We start from the raw sequence: 17,180 nt of genomic DNA, 5'->3' as shown, positions 1-17,180 counted from the left end.
AACACTGCTTTGAACTCGCTTCTTTGCGGGCCGCCTACAGGATATAAAGTGCAAATTGTGAAAGTTCCTAACCCCTCAGTCCGGCCGTCCTTTATCTCCCGGTGTAGACGGACACGCACGCTCACGAGGCCAAGCTCCTTCCCTCTTTAACCCCCACGTGTCTCACTGACGGCACTGTCTCTCTAGGCTGGTGGGCCTTGGCGGTCACAGGGTCGTGCCGCGGAGGTCTCTGAGCTCTGTGATCCTGTCCGTATCTGTAATTCCTCTCTAAAGGGCTCGCTCGGGGCAAGGCCAGCGACCTCAGCTCTTCCTCGGGAGGTGGACGCACCCGCCGTCCAGCAGACGCCGGCTAAAGTGTCACCGGCACAGGGAAGGCAGCCGCCCAGAGAGCTAGGCAACAATGAAAACACGGCGGCGCAGAGGTGCGCAAGCAGCCGCCTTCCCGCCAGGCGCTCAAACCTCCGCCCGCACCCGCTAGGCCGCCTCAGACCGGTTCCAGCTGGATTTCTTCTGGCAGCTCAAACGCCAAATAGAGTTCCGGCCGGTTCCCGGCCGCGGCCAATCCCCGCAGCCCCCTCGGGCTCCCAACCCTTCCCGAACTCGGGTTAGCTGTCAGAGCCGCCCTGGGGGCGGGCGCAGAGCGGCCACCGCGAAGGGGCGGAGCGGGAGGCGGGGCCGGGCCGGGAGGCCACTGCGCAGGCGCCAGGGCAAACGGATAAACAAACAAATAAAGCCCGGCCCCGTAGGCCGGCCCCGCTCCCCGCCTCCCCGGCCCTCCCGGGGGCTCGCGGCCCGGGCCCGCGTCTGGGCACGCTCGTCCCCGCGCTTAACCTCTGCGCGCCCGGCTCGGTGCTGGCGGCGGGGAGCGCGATCGTGCAGCCGCAGCCCCGCGGACCATGACTTGCTACCGGGGCTTCCTGCTGGGCAGCTGCCGGCGCGTGGCGGGTGGCCGGGCGGCTCTGCGGGGCTCGGGGGCAGACGGCCGGCGGCCCCCGGGGCACGGGCAGCCGCGCGAGCTGGCGGGCGGTGGGAGCCCCGCCGACGGCGGCTTCCGCCCCTCGCGGGTGGTGGTGGTGTCGAAAACCACCCGCTACGAGTTCGAGCAGCAGCGGTACCGCTATGCGGAGCTCTCGGAGGAGGATCTGAAGCAGCTGGTGGGTCCCGCCGGGGACGGCCGGCGCCGCGGGGTGGGGGTGGCGGTGCGGCTGAGCCCCGCGGGCGCCGGGGTACCCTCCGAGCCCGACGGCCTCCCTCCGGTCGTCTAGCGCGGGAGTGGGGCGCCCCAAGCCTGCCTGGGAGGGGGGCCTCTGCGACCCGGACTTGGGAAGCCACGTGTGCCTTCGTCCCCGCCTCGGGAGTACAGGCTCCGACCGCTGAGGTGGGGACGGTTGTTCGCCCCGGGGTCCCCTCCCCAGGCCGCCCGGAGAAGTAATTCTCGGGCGCTGCGGCCAGCCGCGGAGGAAGGCCGAGGTGCCGCGGTCACACCCCCTTCACGCCCGGGGACCGAGGCCTGGCCAGGGAAGCCCTGCTGGAATGTGGTCGCCGGGCCAGGGGCCCCGGCCGCTTGAAAAGCACCTGGACAGCAAGGCCGGAAAGTTGACCTGAGATGTGTTTTTTTGGTAGGAAGGTCAGATGAGGGATAAGTAAGCAGGATCATGGGTGAAGGTGTGAGCCCATGCCTCGGAAGTAACAGGGCCTCCGTGATACTCCATATTTGGTGTATTTACTAATAGCTTTGCCAGGTGCCCACAGCCACGCGTTTATGTGTTTGGTTGGGATTGAACCCACAGCTTGAGCTTCCCTAACTGCTGTTAGCAATTTTTCTAGACCCCCCCCCCCATTATATCTGTAATTGTTGACTCCAGACATCCAAAAGCTTTAGAACTAAATGTATATATAACCGTTATTCAGTTATGTACAAGAACAGGTAGGCTGCCTATTCTAAAATCCTGGTGATACCTCTCTGCACTTTTTCTTGAGACAGGAAAACCAAATTGTAAAAATCTTGGCTTAGCTGCGGCATCTTGTCAGTCTTGTTTGATTGGCAAGTTAAAGGGGAGGGGTCACTTGGTAGAAGTCAGGGTGCAGATTTTTCTCTTTCCCCCAAGTGTGCGGAGAAGACACTTGGCAGTATTAGAGAATGTCGGCAGCTTGACTGGGTACTTTGTGCAATGGAGTGAAGTGAATTCAGCGAGGTGAGGGAACTGCTGGCCAGATGGAAGAATTTTGTTTCTATTTTGGAAAAAGAGGTGTGTCCTTTTGGTGATGTGCCCAACTTTGCATAGTTCACCTTTTAGAAATTGTGAAATACCATGTGTGCGTAGTCTCACACAATTTTGGCCTAAGCCTTTCTTTTCTTAAAATAGTACACTTAAGAAAAAAGGTGAACTGGTACTTTCACGTGTACAAGACAGAGGGTGGGGTGGCCCGGTAGGAGCTCAAGGCGCTCCTTGGTTCTGTGTGACTGATTTCTCCTCTGCGGGTTTTTTGTTTGTTTTATTTTGTTTTGTTTTTGTCTCTGGACCTCCTGAGTGAAATCTAACTTTTTTACTGTGATGTTAGCTTTCAAGAGTTCGTTCACCTAGTTCCTGAGGGGTTGGTTGCACTAAATAGCTTCCAAGGTCCTTTCTGAAGTTTGCGTTTTGAAATTATTTCAAGGACTCTGGAAAACGGATGGTGTCAGAATTGAGATTAACCCCTGAATCTCCGAACTAGATTGCCACCATTAAAACCTCTTAAAATGTAGGAATAATTGGTGTCTTTAAGAACTCAAACTCCCTCTGTGAGTGGAGAACTCTCTTAATATTTGAATGCCACTGGGTGAATAAGACAGCTTTGAAGTATAACTGCTGGGCCGTACAACAGTTTTGTGATCACCAAGAGGCAGAGGTGAAATAGTTTTGTTGCTTCTCTTTTATTGGATTTCTTATTTCCTGGTAGGAGTTGGTTTTGCATTGATGTTAAAGACAGTATTTGCAGTGAGACTGTATTAGTTGTAGCCTGGATACAAATAGCTAAGGGATACCAGGCTGTGTGAAGTTCTTCTACCGTGGAATTCTGTAGAAGGTAGGAATGAAAGAATTTTACATTGCTCAATGTATTGGTGGGGTAAAACTTGCATGAATTGGTTATAAAAGAAAATGACCAGGTCACTGGAACTTTAACTACTTTGTAATGTCAAGGTTTTGTTACTTTCTCTTTTGTTACATTGGTTGTGTTTTTTTAGTGCAAAATAGTTTCCTATTTGGAGTACTTGTTAAAATGAAAATATTATATGATGGCCAGAATGCCAGTGTAGTTTTCTATATGGAAACCTCTGGTTTTCTGATTTTGTAGAAAGGTTAAAGAGTTACATGAAGTATCCCTTCAGCTTGGGGCAGAAGTTTGACTTTCAATTATCCTTCCTGGTAGTATTGTATTATTTCAGTCTTGCCTTTTGTCCCATTGATTGGCTAATGACTTATCTTGGGAAATGGAAGACTTTAGTCAAGGATTTTTGCAAGTTCCATGATCCTGCAAAGACAGACTGCTATTAACAGCCTGTTTGTACCGTAAGGAATACAGCTGGTGGCAGAGGCAGAGCCATTAACAGGCCTCCTTGGCAGTCACACATTAGACTTCAGATGATTCGAGTAGGATATTCTTTCCCAAAACACACCTTGTTAGCCAAAGTAAGTTTTATTTAAAGTACTTAATTGTACAAATTCAGTAAGAAAGAAGCAGTTTTCACTTTGCTTCTTCGAATTCTGTTCTAACTTCAGAGGAACCATTTTTAATGGCTTCCTTTCTTAGCTACAGTAAGATAAAATAAGTTCACTTAAAGCTGCGTCTTTTGGATTAGATTATTTCCGTTTATTGTCTTCATAGCTGGTTCTTTGGTGGAGATGTAATGCTTTGCTTTTGTTTCCTTTGAGAAAAAAAAAATGGTGTGGCTTACGTTGTAAGTAGCTCCTGAGCACATAGTTCTTTCCAACATACTTACGCAGTCAGCTGTGTAAGTAGTTACCAAATTAAAGATCATGATCTGGTGTGCCGCCAGGGTTCTAGGCTGAACCTTGTTGCTGTCAGGTCTTCCAGCCACAGGCTCCAGCGTGATCTATCTAAGGCTGAACATCTGGCTGCTTGGCTCCCCTGTTTGTCAGTACCTAGAGGCTTGCTGCTTCACCCAGGGAACTTACTAGAGTGCAGATTCTTGAACTTTCCTGCTCATGGTTCTGATTCAGTGTAGAGAATTCCTACACTTTGCTTCTCTGAAGCATATGCCAAAAATTACTATGGCTGAATGCCAGAGACCTGTGTACATCTATTTGTTTGTTAGTTTATTAATTTATTACCAGTTTCCTGTGCTTTCAAAAATTACTATGAATGGATCCAGGGACCTACACATCTGTCTGTCTGTCTGTCTATTTATCTATCTTTCACCAGTTTACTGTTTTCAAGTGATTACCAGGCCATACTCTGCGACACATAAACAAGGACTCTTGTCTGCCTTTTGGGCTTTATTGCTTATTTGTAGAACTTCACATTTTGCCAATCTTAAGTGACTTTAATGTCTGTTAGATGTGCTGATTTAATTTGAACTATTTGTGGATCAGCAGCACATTAAAACTTTTCGAATGTAAATTAATGCTGTCTTTCCTTCTTGTTGCCCATTATTCAGTTTTGGCCCCTGAAAGTAACTTGTTTATTCATTTCTTGTGTTTCCTTTTGGAAATAATTTCTGTGTGTGAATCAGCACAGTGAAGTGCCTTTTCTCTACCTCATCCCATAGCTTTTCTTTAGCATAGCAGCACTTAAGCAGATTCTCACGCTGAACATTCACACTGTTATTTAACTGCACAGATACATTTCATTTTATGCATGTCTTATTTAGCTCTTAGGTTGGTTGGTTTTTCTACCAAATACACCTGCTGCATTAATAATCTTGTGTTCATATATATAAGAATGAAGTTCTAGTACACATACCGAGACGTGAATGAGTCAAAAGGCATGTGCATTTGAAATATTAATAGGTCTCTCATGTTGCCTCTCAGACACTGTACCCTTCCATGATGGTCAGTCTTCATTGTTATCCTGGTTGGAGGTGGAGTCACCTAGGAGACAGTCCTCTTAAGTGTCTAGGAGGGTGTTGTGTTTGAATATGTCTGTGAAGGTGTATCCTGAGTTGATTAAGGAGTGTGCACAGCATCATGCCATGAGCTGGTGTCCCAGAGTGCTTGTCGATGGGGGACACAGTGTGAGCAGCAGCTTGCACTCCGGCTGCCGTCTCTCCACCAAACTGGACTGTATCCCTTTAAACCTCGATCCAGAGTTAACCATGTCTTCCTTAAGTTACCTTTTTTTTTTTGTATTTACAATGAGAAAAACAGTACACAGGTGTATTTTCCCCTGCAGTGTATGAGAGTACCTACTTTTTCATAGTTTAGCAAACGTTTGGATCTTTGCTAACTTGATTTAATCTGCATCTGTTGGTGTCTTTACTTTTGCAGGCTGATTCTTTTAATTTTTTTTTCCCGTCCTCCAATTTCTGATCATCCTTTGAGGTTAGATTCGGACATAACCCTTTCAGAGGTCCTTGAGATCTGCTATGCCTCTACCTAACAAGGCCATGTTAAATATTATGAAGCTATGAAGAAAAATGCCAATCTGCGATTGTTTCTTCTGTTGGCTGTTTCGGGATTCATCATTCTCCCTATCCTCCCATTGAGATCTTGGGGAAGTGATTCTTATGTTCTCTGGAATGGTTTTCAGTTCCTTTTTTTTTTTTTTCATCCGGCCCTTATCACCCTGTCGGTATTCTGTGTTAAGTGGTAAGACAGTGAATGATTACCAACATGGGATGGGGTCTTTAAAGGAGTTTCAGGTGGAAATGTTTGAGAAACAAATTTATTTGCATTTTTTTTTAAAAAGAAGAAGACTGACAAACAAATGATATACTTCACTCTTCTTCTCCATCTTTCTCTTCTGGGCAGCTGCCAGGATTTGCAGTTTTCCTGCCCAGGGTATTTTCTTCTAAACTGAAAAAAGATTGTCCCTGAGCTTTCGAAAGGAGAAAGATTGATGTCACAGTAGCTGAAGTGCCCTGTTTTTTTTAGTCTTCACTGTTCCCAGCATGACCTGGGGAATTGTTAGCCACAGGTGGGTGGCCAACCATGTAAGCGGCCATGGCTTTGCTTTCCAGTCTCTGATCACTCTTCCTGTGATCCCAAGTGCAGGAAGTAAGTTCTGTGTAGATGTAAGTGTTATGTTTATTGATGCATGTTTATATCGTAGCCAGGAAAGCTTAAGTTTACTTATGTCGCAGAAGCTCATAATTTCAAATACCAGCCAGCGTGACAGTTCTTTCATGCTTTAGAGAAATTATATTTTGATTTTTTTCTTTCTGATGAGCTACCAGATATGCATTGTATAGGAAATCAGACCAAGTTTTTTGCAACACATTTGTGTTCAAGCAAGGATGGGTCACCCAGCTGAAAGATTATACTTAGAGGTATTGATTTGGTCATTCCAGAGCAGGTTGCTTTTCTGAGATCACTGATGGGAACGAAAAGCTTGAATTTAACACTTGTGAGGTGGTAACTGGTTAAGTTTACACTGTTGGCATCAATCCTGGGGCCTTGTGCATGCTAGGAAGTGCTCTTCTGCTAAGCTGCATTCCCCAGCACACGGAGTGGTTTTTGTTTGTTTTCTTTTAAAGTCATTGCCTTGAGGCAGTTGTAGCCCTGAAGTGCTGCCTTTTTCATGAAGCATGTTTGTAATAGAGAATATAACTTAAAAGTCCATATTATAAGCACTTGCCACGGCTTCCCAGACAGCTCTGGGGAAAGCAAGACAGGGTCCAAGTATGATATCCAGGGCACACAGTGGAAGAAGAGAACAGACTTTCTCAAGTTTTTTTCTACCCCCATGTGCAAGGCCAGATGTCCAGCAAATAAAAATGTAACCATCTTAAATAAAAACTTTATAGATGTAATTATTCAGTGTCACCAGCATCCAGAAAGGTCTTCCAGTTGACTTTACTCATTACATATTTTTTAAATTTAGTGCACATATTATTTTTTTTAGTGATATGGCACAGGTGTGTTGATCCAAGGATAATTGGCAAGGTGGTTCTCTCCTTCCATCATAGGGATCCAGGGTGTCAACCTCAGGTCATCAGGCTGAGTCACATGTCTTCACCCTCTGAGCCATCTCACCAGCTTGACTTAATTTGTTTGGTTAGGAGCTGTTTACCAAGCCACATACTGAACTAGTTTCCAGTGTTTAGAAGAAATATATTACATGGTATTCTAACTCTGAAGATAAAGTGGTCTGTGAACATGCAGAAAAGGAGGAAAGTAATTGGGAAGAATAGGGATAAAGTAGGGGAAAGACCCTTGATTTAGCTGGGCAGGGTGGCACATGCCTGTAACCCAGCACTTGGGGAGGCAGAGGCAGGTGGATTTCTGTGAGTTCAAGGCCAGCCTGGTTTACAAAGGGATCTAGGACTCAGGGATATATACACACAGAACCCTGTCTCAAAAAACAAAACCAAACAAAATTATTAGTGCTATGTTTTGTGTTATATTCAGTTATGAATTACTTTAGGCTTGTAGAAGAGTTTCACAGTAGCAAGATCCCTATGTGTCTAACTGCAGAAACAACTTTTCCATATCTGCTGGAGAATATTTCAAAGGGATGTGTCTCCTACACGCAGGAGGAGTCTGGCTGGAAGATACCACAGACTTCACAGACACTTCCCAGCTTCTTCTCAGAAGCCGTGTCTCACAGCCGTGGTGCGCTCACTTTCCCTTTAGGCTGTACTGGGTGGTGGTAAGCCCCAGGGATCCTCCAGTCTCTTCTCCCAGCTCTGGGATCCTCAGTGAGGGACAGTGGGCTCAGGCTTTCACTCGGGCCTTGGGGTTGAATCAGGTTTTCTGGTTAGTGTAGCAAGTCCTATGCTAATGATCTGTCCCTGCCCTGCTGTAGATTTTTTTTTTTTGTAAAAATGGTAGCATATTGAAGTATAGCCCTATCCATCTAGCTAGTGTCTTCTCCCACCTTTCCAAGAGTGATCTCCACTACTTTGAAGGTGTTATAGGTATATACCATTATCAGGCAAACAGTTTTCTATTGACACGACTCTTCACAAATAGATATAACATTTTATGCATCTTTAAGAAGGTACAGTAATGATGTAGGCTTTAGAACATATGCCTGGTCTTTACAAATTTGCCTTTCTTATTTACTATTGTTTTTAAAAGTTATCTACATTGATACAAATGAGCTCACTATGTAGTAATTGCTATGTAGCACTCCTCTTTTGGGATAATTGTCGATTGCTTGCAGTTGTGCTGTTTTGCTTTTAAAAAGTGTGATTATTATGGTGCATGTGTCTGCACTCATGGCTTCTGTGCCGGTGCTTGAGTTGCCTTGCTCAGGTGGAGGTGAGAGGACAACTTGGCACTGGTTCTCTCCCTCCTCCTCTGAATGTGCTCCAGGAAGGGAGCTTAGGTGTCTTTACTTGTTTAGCCATCTTGCTAGCCCCAGTTAAGGACAACTCTAAGTAAAAATAAGTTTTTCCTAAGCAGTTAGCAAGGTTGTTTTTGTTTTGTTTGGGTTTTGGAGACAGGGTCTCTCTTTGTAGCCCTGGCTGTCCTGGACTCACAGAGATCTGCCTGCCTCTGCCTTCCGAGTGCTGGGATGACAGGCACGTGCCATGACTCCTGCACTTAGCAAGCTCTTAACACTTTTTTTTTTTTTTTGCCTGTTATTATAGAGTGAAACGATAAGCTTTTATTTTTAGGATGTTACTAAATAGTGAAGGCTGGAATAACTTGTATATGTGAAGGGAACAGAGAATGAAGTTCATCTTGTAGCTAACAAAAACTGAAAACTACACAACATGACTTAGTACTGATTGGAATAAAATGCTACAGGAAACATTACATAGAATTATGCTTTGTTTTCTCTTTAATTGAAATGCTGCCTGTTCCACTTTAATGTGTAGCAAAGACATGGTCAGTGCTTAGCCGTAAATGTATTGACGTCACACAGGTAGCTGGACGCAATAGACAGATGTTAATTATAATTCTAAGAGTTAGCATTCCCTGCTAATGCTTTCCAGACTCTGTTTTTGGCAGTGGAACACAGTCATTGGCCTGTCTGTCTTTATAGGAGTAGAGTGAATGAGGCGGATAAGGTATTGATTTTATTTGACTATTTGAGGAACAGGATGAAGATGACATCTCTGGTTTCAATGGTTAGGTTGGGGGTGAGGGCTTATCAGACTTTTAGGTTTAGAAAATCCAGAGGCAAGCTTTCATATTCATCTCGGGAAGAGTTGGTGCGCCTAGTGCTGAGGAAGGCAGTGTGGAAGAGCATGACGCAGATTGGAAGCAGCTATGTGCAGCAGTATTTAAGCTGCCTGCTGGCTGTGGAGATGGAATGTGAGGGAAGAATTGAGGGTGGCAGCTGGGGATATCCATTAGTCAAAGAAATGTTGCCTTTATTAATGGGACTCTCAGAGCACATATGAGAGCGGGACATGGAGTTCTTTAGGTGTTTTAGGGTGAGAGCGTGAACTGGGTGGGGGCTCAAGGGAAGGCATTTGAGAATTAGAGTCTGTGAATCAAGAGTTTTGAGCTGACGGATGGATAGATTGCAGTTACTAACTCATACTCTGGAAGCCAGGTACTTGGGTTGGAGATGACTCAGGATAGCGGAGAGCTAGCTGATAAGAAATCCAAAGATGTAGCCTTAACAGCAGCAACAAACGGGAGGATATAAACAGAATGGACAAAACCAGTGCTGGCCTAGGCAGCTGTGGGAAAGGGAGGTGGGCACCTGAGAGATTACATAGACCAGAAATAATCCAGGATCAGTCACTTCCACCCAGACAGGTCTGCAGGAGACGGTGCTGTGGGCCTGAGCACAAGAGGAGAGCAGTTGCTTTTGTAGCCACTGAAAAGGCACCCCACACACTTCCCAGGCAGTTTTGAGTAAGAAGAATAAGTCAAGTCAAGTCAAGTGTATAAAAGGATTATTGAATTACACCTAGTGAGTTTACATAGCAAACTTTCATTATCCTACGAGGTTGTGCGCTTCGTATGTGCTGAGAACACTGTTTATAGGCCTTACACGGAAATCAAAGAGTTGAAAGTGCTAACACTTGATTGGTAAAGACTGTTTTAAAATTTTGTAATTGTAATGAGTTTAATTTAAGGCAAGTTAAGAAGACATGCTGAAGACCATTTAGAAAATTGCATATTTAAAACATCTGTAATATGTGGTGATGCTGTCTTCCGTTTCCATTCCTGTGTATTGCTGTGCACATTAATGTCAAGACTGTGAGAGAGGAGATATGTGGGTTGGTGATTTTTATAGGGAAACTGTTGCTTATAATGAGATATTCTGTCTGCAGACTTAATCTTTTTAGATTTTTCTACCTTTTTTTTTGACTTGAATAACCATCCTGTTTCTTTCTTTAATGAAAACAATACAAGCATTTTTGAAAATATAAGTGAATATGTGACTGAATATGTAACATGGAACATTGCAAAGTTGAGTGAATTTTAAATTTCTCTAACGTTTTAATTGTAAATAATTAAAAAAAATCACTTTTACTTGATTTTTTTCTGATTAAGGTGAATTTTTACGTGTTTGAAGTCACATTTGTTTCAGGGATATATCTCTTCATCCTACCAGAGTTTGTGTTTTATACTGGTGTGAGTACTACTTATGTGGTGGTTCAGATATTCTAGTTGATGTTTCAAAGTGTTTCCGGAACGCTTTGCCGCTTACCTGCTCAGTGTGGCTACTATGTGTTAGTGAACCCAGCTACTCCGCCAGCTACTGTGTCGAAGAAAGTACTCCAGGCAATTGCATTCTTTAAGTGAATGTTGACCCTAAGGTAGAGAGTGTTTTCACAAGGAGAAATCTGAGATAAAGATATTGCTGCCCCATGGCTAATCTTTATCTTAATTTCTTACAGCCTGCTGAGAACCAGGAAGTAAAAGCAGAAGTTTCTTAGCCTGTTTGTCTTTTGTTCCAGAGTGTATGATCATATGCTCCAAAACAAAGAACAGAGAGCCAATATTTGGACAGGTTATTGAAATCTGGGGGCCAGATACTCTTAAGTTTTATTTCTAGCAAGCGAGAAATGATAAATTTGATGACAGTATTCTGAAAGAGTTATTGTATATTTGAAATACTTGTCATTGTCCTGGGCTATTTGTAGTCTCCATTTAATAAATTTGATTGAGCTCAATTAATATTTAGATAAAACAGCGCTTGTGTACTCAAATATTTGCACGCATTATATTCATAAAATCTTAATTTTAACCTTTTTTTTAAATGTTCGCTCCTAAAGTGAAATCATGTGTGTGTTGTTACTATATGCCCTCCACTTGGTGGCCTCTCTTCAGTCCTAACCAGGTAGAGATAACCTGCTTTGCCGGCGAGCTGTCACTCAATTGTCATCCTTGGCATCTGCTTATGCATGGTTATTGCTTTTCTGAGACATTCTTCTCCAGCAGCCCCTCCTCCTGCACAGAAGCCCAAACATACATGGATGAATGAATGAATGAATGAATGAATGAATGAATGAATGAATGAATTCACTCAACAAATGCTTATCCAGTAACCAGGTCCTCAGGGTACAGTGTGAACAAGAGAAGAGCACTGCTCTTGTGTTAATTATATTCTAGTAAGAGGACATAAAGAAGTTTTTTAAAAATACACTCCTGGTAATTTTAGGTGTGGCAATTCAGTGGAGGGAACTCACAGACTTTGGGATAGAGTAATTGGCTCTGTCCCAAAAAAGTAGTTGGTTTTTCACCTGTGAGTGAAAATCATGCTTAGGGCTTCAGCTGTGTTAGTGGTTAGACTGGCTTTACCCTTACATGCTGAGGAGAGGCAGGGTTAGGACGAAGGAGGGAGAGCATTCAAGCAAGTGCAAAGGAAAGAGGCAGGGCCGGGGAGAGGGGAGGATGGAGAGGTGCTCATAACTGCTCACAGCAGTGTGCTTACAGATGTTTGGAGTGATGGGTGTTGGCATGGGGCGCTGTCTGGATGGCCCAGGAGCTCAAATAGGAAGCTGAACAGAGGCTCCGGCAGCTGTCTAAAGTGTGTAGAGATGAGGGTAAAGAAGGGTATTGGCGACACCTGGGATTTACTAATGGGACATGAGGCTAAGGAAAGGGGGTCTCAAGTGTGACTTTAGTCTTGACTTAAGCTGTAGGTGGGGAGTCCTTAGAGCAGAAAATTAAAGGCTTGGTTTGAATATATTAGAAGATGTTTGTTACCCATCTAAAGATGCTAAATAGGCATTTTGGCCGATCTGTGCTGAGTCCAAACTTTTTAGAGCTTAGGATAGCAATTGGGAATCCTTATTGTCCATCTACAGATTTCTTTCAAAGTCCTGGAACAGGGTATATCATGGAGGGAAAGGGTGGAGAAGAAAGGCCTTTGGTTCATACTTCTTGAGAGGTGGTTGATACGAAGTTTCAGATCTGAGTAATGAGGGACAGTATTCTAAAGGTGAGTGCTGCACTCTCCCTTATCAGAAACAAACAATTGTGGTCATTTGGTTACGGTCAGTGAAGGGTTTTGGGGTTACCTCTGTGGTCACTGCACATTTGGCGTGGACATAATTACTATAATCATATAATGGGCAGTAATTCAGCTTGTATGGCTCTCTGATATAATTTAGCACCCATCGATTAATTTTCACAATAGCCACATGTTTTCCTTCACTCTTTCTTTTGGGGCCCATACAATTCTCTTTAAGTGGTAGAAGAAGAAGAAAATACTTTAAAGAATTCCTAACCCTGAATTTGTAAAGACTGGGAAAAATATTACCAAAATATTATCAGTAATCATTCTTAAGAAAAAGGTATTTGATTTTATTTTTAAAATGCCTTCCACATTAGTGTTATGTTTGTAATCTTGAAGAAGCAAGATACAGTTGTCAAAATATATGTTTTTTTTTAATAAAGTAAAACACAAGCCAGGCGTGATGGCACATGCTGGAACTACAAACACCTGGGAGGCTGAGGAAAGAATTTCACTTTGAGGCCTCACAGTGAGATTGTGATTCAGCCATTCCCCAAAGTAAAATACATATCACGTTTTTTTAGTAGTTTTACTCTGTAATTATGTAATGATAATATTTTGATTTTATATTGCGCACCTACTTTATATTTTCCTTTTCGGATTATTTAAGTCTTTAGAGGTAATTAATGGTAAGATAGATATAAAATATTACTCGAATCAACTAGGAAGAATACTGCTTGAAGAATATATTTCTATGTATGTGGAAGTTACCCTTTCTCAGAGACCTATACAGCCCTTTGTTTAGATGATGCAGGGCAAATTCTAGTTAGGGTCCATAAATGTGGACACTGGAGGAGCAAATCCAAGTGGATCATAGGTCAGCCAACTGCCTTTAACAATGATAGCTTGTCTTTGGCCTTTAGATGGCCTCATGCAATTTGGTAAAGGCATTTAAAAAGCCATATTGAATGTACCTTTTGGAAACTGTTGGAATCCTAATGCTGTGTTTGATATTAAAATCAGCTTATGATTTTCTGAAATCTGGCCTTTAGTTGAATTTGAACTTGTAGGTTTCATAGATAGACAGTTATTAAAATGTGCCTTTAATTTTTTTTTATCTTACGTAGTTTTTAAATGACAACGTATTATATGTAATATTTGATGTAAAAATAGCATTTCTTTTGTTTTGGTAGCTTGCATTGAAAGGCTCAAGCTACAGTGGACTACTTGAGCGACATCATATTCACACCAAAAATGTAGAACATATAATTGACAGTTTGCGGTAAGTTCATGGATGGGGTCTTAAGAGATTTTATATTCTGGATTTCTGATCTTATTTGTACTAGCATCTGATTCTCAGGATTTTTAGCAAAACAACAACAAAAACCCCCAAAAACCACATTTCCAAAAAATAATATTGAGGTTAAAAGATCTGACTTTATAATATTCTAAGGAATTTTTTTCTTACTCTTAAAATTCAAATATTTTAAGTAAATCTGTCTACTAGGGAAGTACTATTTCTGTAGCTAGTTCAGTACACAGTAGGCTAACACTGTATGTGTAAAGTTTTATTTCTTGGAACAGAGTAATAAGTATGATAATTCATTACATTATTGTTTGTATCTAAAAATAACCCTCGTAGAATCTTTGGTTTGCTATTGAGTAAGTTTAAGGGACTATAAAATAAGAAACTAAGAGCATGCCAACTACTTTGAGTGTGTGCCACGGAATGAATATTTTTTGAATATTCGTTGCTTTTTGGTTTTATAATGAGTATATATGTTTAACATAATAAATAAAAAACATTTTTATATTAAACTTCAGCATGAGAAACAGGAAAGTGAAATTCTGACCAATCAGTGTTACTGTCAGTGGTTTTAAAATTTGTTTTAAGGCACATGGAGATTTGGTCGTCACTTTTTATTTTTTTGCTTCCTGCTTGTCATAGTTAATTGGCTTTATAAGCTAACTTTATAAACTACACCTAGATTTGTTTCTACAACAAAGATTTTACTTTTTTTTTTTTTTGGTAGTAATCTGCCTCTTAGAAAATGTCCTTGTCTTAGATATGTTACCAGTGGAAAACGGTGTGCAACTTCTTATCCTAGGGATGAAGGAATTGAGGTTCGTCTGGTAAAGCGGAGGGAGTATGATGAGGAGACTGTCCGGTGGGCAGACGCCGTCATAGCTGCAGGAGGTAACTGCTTCCCAGAGACAGTGCTGGGGCTGGGGGTGCTTTGGGGTGCATGCTATTTCCAGGTACCTGGACTCTCTATTTAGAATTCTTCAGTATTAGTTAATTTATAATTCTCCATGCTGTGAGTTTCCCTGTGTGTTCTTCAGTCTTAATTTTAAATTCAAAAGATGATTTGTTAGTGTATTCTGGTTTAATTATGACAGTCATAATAAAGAGCCAATAGTGATAGTTTATTGAGGTTATCATTGTTTGGCCCAGTATACCAAAATATCCTTTTTCTTGAGTTTTGTTATTAGTTTTTCCCAGCTTTAAATTGAAAGTAGTTGTTGGCGAGAGCATATTAAATTTGGCCATAGTTGGATATTTTTTACTGAACTTTCATAATCTTTGGACTGGTTTTATAAGCCAGGGAAGGCGATGTTTGGGAATAGAGCTGAATCCTGGCCAGTGATGTCCGGTTGGGTAGCATTATTGTCATTTAATGGGTTACTAAGGCGAGAAATTTTGCCAACAGCCCTAAAGTATAGGACAGCTTCTAGCAGCCTTCTACCGTAAATACTTTTCTGCCAGTCTTGCCACTGTTGAAATCTTGAATCAGTGCAATAGAAACAACAAGGTAGAACAGGCACAGCACAGGTAAACAGACAGCTCATTATAACAGGCACAGCACAGCACAGCACTGCAGGCATGGGTGAGGGGAAGCAGTGGCATCTGGCTGGGAGGGTAGGGTTTAAAAGAAAACTCCTGGTTTTGAAGATGATATTGAAACTGCTCTATAAGACAAGTCTGGTTGTGTCTCCTGCTCTGTATTAGGTGATGGCACGATGCTTCTGGCAGCAAGTAAAGTCCTGGACAGACTTAAACCTGTCATTGGGGTCAACACTGATCCAGAAAGGTAAGCGAGAGCATGTTTGTTTTGTGTCTGGTTTGTAGGGCTAGTTTTTTAAGTGTTCTACATGTAGACATTTCCACTTTGTTTTGTATGTCTCTACTTTTGATGACTCTTAAACTTTCTTAAACTTTCTAAGCTATTCTTTATTTTCTCTGTGTAGTCATGATGTAGGGCTCTGTTGATTTTAATTCCACTGCATGATGTTAAAGTGCAAGCTTCTTTGTTCCTGGCTGCAGTGAACCTCAGAACATGTTCCAAAAACAATTCAGTGAAAAATGCACAGTTGACCAAGTGATTGCCGATACATTTGGAAGACTGATGTGTACCCACCGTTCCCTACATATCTCTTAATAGTGGTCAGGCCTGAAGGGACTTTGTGCATTGGTTTCATTTTTTGGAAAACTTTTTTTTTTCTTTTCTTCACCAGCTTTACTGACATTAACTCTTGTGTATTCCAGCCATTTAGAGCCATGACCATAACTGGACTTAATAAAATTCATCTGGAGTTTTCCAGCTCCATAATCTCATTTGTAGGAACACACACTCTTAATAGCAGTCTTACCCCCTCATCCCCATAGATCTGCCCTTCATTGTTCAGTGCTTGGGTCTTCGCTGTTTTCTTCATATTATTTATTTCTTTGGTGGCTCCTTAAATATTTCTAAATCATTGTCTTTTTGCTCAATTCTAGATCAGCTTGTCATTATTCTCTTTCTATATTATGCTTAAAAAAATATTAGAGACTTGGGCTTGCTAGCACTTCCAGCTTAATCTTAACCGCTCATGGGATCTTTGCCTACGCCAGGGCTGCTCACTTTTGTACCTTCTGTGTCCTCTTCTCCCTTGAGAAAGCCCTCCCCACATTCACAGAGGGCATGAAGGTAGATCTCCTGTCACCCATCCCCTTTGCTCGTGATACCTCTCAGCCTGTATTCTCACCTTTCCAAGACTTCTCTGGGCTTCCTTCCCGAGCTGCATCTCAGTTACTGTTTCCTTTCTTCCCTTGAGCCCAAATGTAGCTTGTGTTCTCACTTCCCAGCTCTAAACCTTTGTGCCTTTTCTGGATTCATCCTCAACCAGTTCACTGATACTGTTGAAGAGACCAGTGATCCCTGAACCCAGTAGACAGTATATACAGGTGCTGTCTTTCTTGATTTGAGGATTTAAACATAGCCCTCCCTTATTCTATTGGCATTTGTAAAATTCTTTTTTTTCTCTACCTTTGATTTTTTTCTTTGTATCTATTTCTTTTAAAGGAACTTCTTTTGGGTCACTGTTCTATAGTGCTGTTTTCACAATTATATTTTGACTCCTTTTGTGCTTTGTTGTCTAGAACATTTTCTGCTTCCATCTTCGTCCTAAGTGTGCCCGCGAGTCAGTGATGCTTCATACTGTCTCTCAAAGCTTTCCATTGACCCCCATTCTGCCCGAGGAAGTCAGGTTCTAAATGTGATCCCTAACCCGCCCTGCCTTTCCTCTGATGTTTTAGTTTTGCCACGTAGATCCTTTTTCTCAGGGAACTAGTCACCCTTCACTGAGTCACAAGACTCGTTATCTGG

The 17,180-nt window shown here is 42.5% G+C and overlaps 1 protein-coding gene across 2 annotated transcripts in view; it reads left to right on the top strand.

Annotated features, from left to right (window-relative positions):
- Positions 1–771: 771 nt before the first annotated feature.
- Nadk2 (NAD kinase 2, mitochondrial) overlaps positions 772–17,180 on the top strand; it is a 40,975-nt gene continuing 24,566 nt past the window's right edge. Inside the window, exons 1-4 of one of the 2 annotated variants that reach the window (XM_055601035.1) lie at positions 772–1,154; positions 13,728–13,816; positions 14,643–14,731; positions 15,545–15,626. In XM_055601035.1, coding sequence (XP_055457010.1) covers positions 897–1,154; positions 13,728–13,816; positions 14,643–14,731; positions 15,545–15,626 — 518 coding nt within the window. In that variant the 5' untranslated portion in view covers positions 772–896. The remainder of the gene's footprint in view (positions 1,155–13,727; positions 13,817–14,642; positions 14,732–15,544; positions 15,627–17,180) is intronic. The other variant, XM_055601036.1, reaches the window with a different exon arrangement.

The sequence above is a fragment of the Psammomys obesus genome, unplaced genomic scaffold (genome assembly GCF_907164565.1).
Source record: "Psammomys obesus unplaced genomic scaffold, mPsaObe1.curated_primary_1811, whole genome shotgun sequence".
Lineage (NCBI taxonomy): Eukaryota > Metazoa > Chordata > Mammalia > Rodentia > Muridae > Psammomys > Psammomys obesus.
The sequence above is the reverse complement of the archived record's forward strand: the minus strand, read 5'-3'. Positions and strand labels throughout refer to the sequence as shown.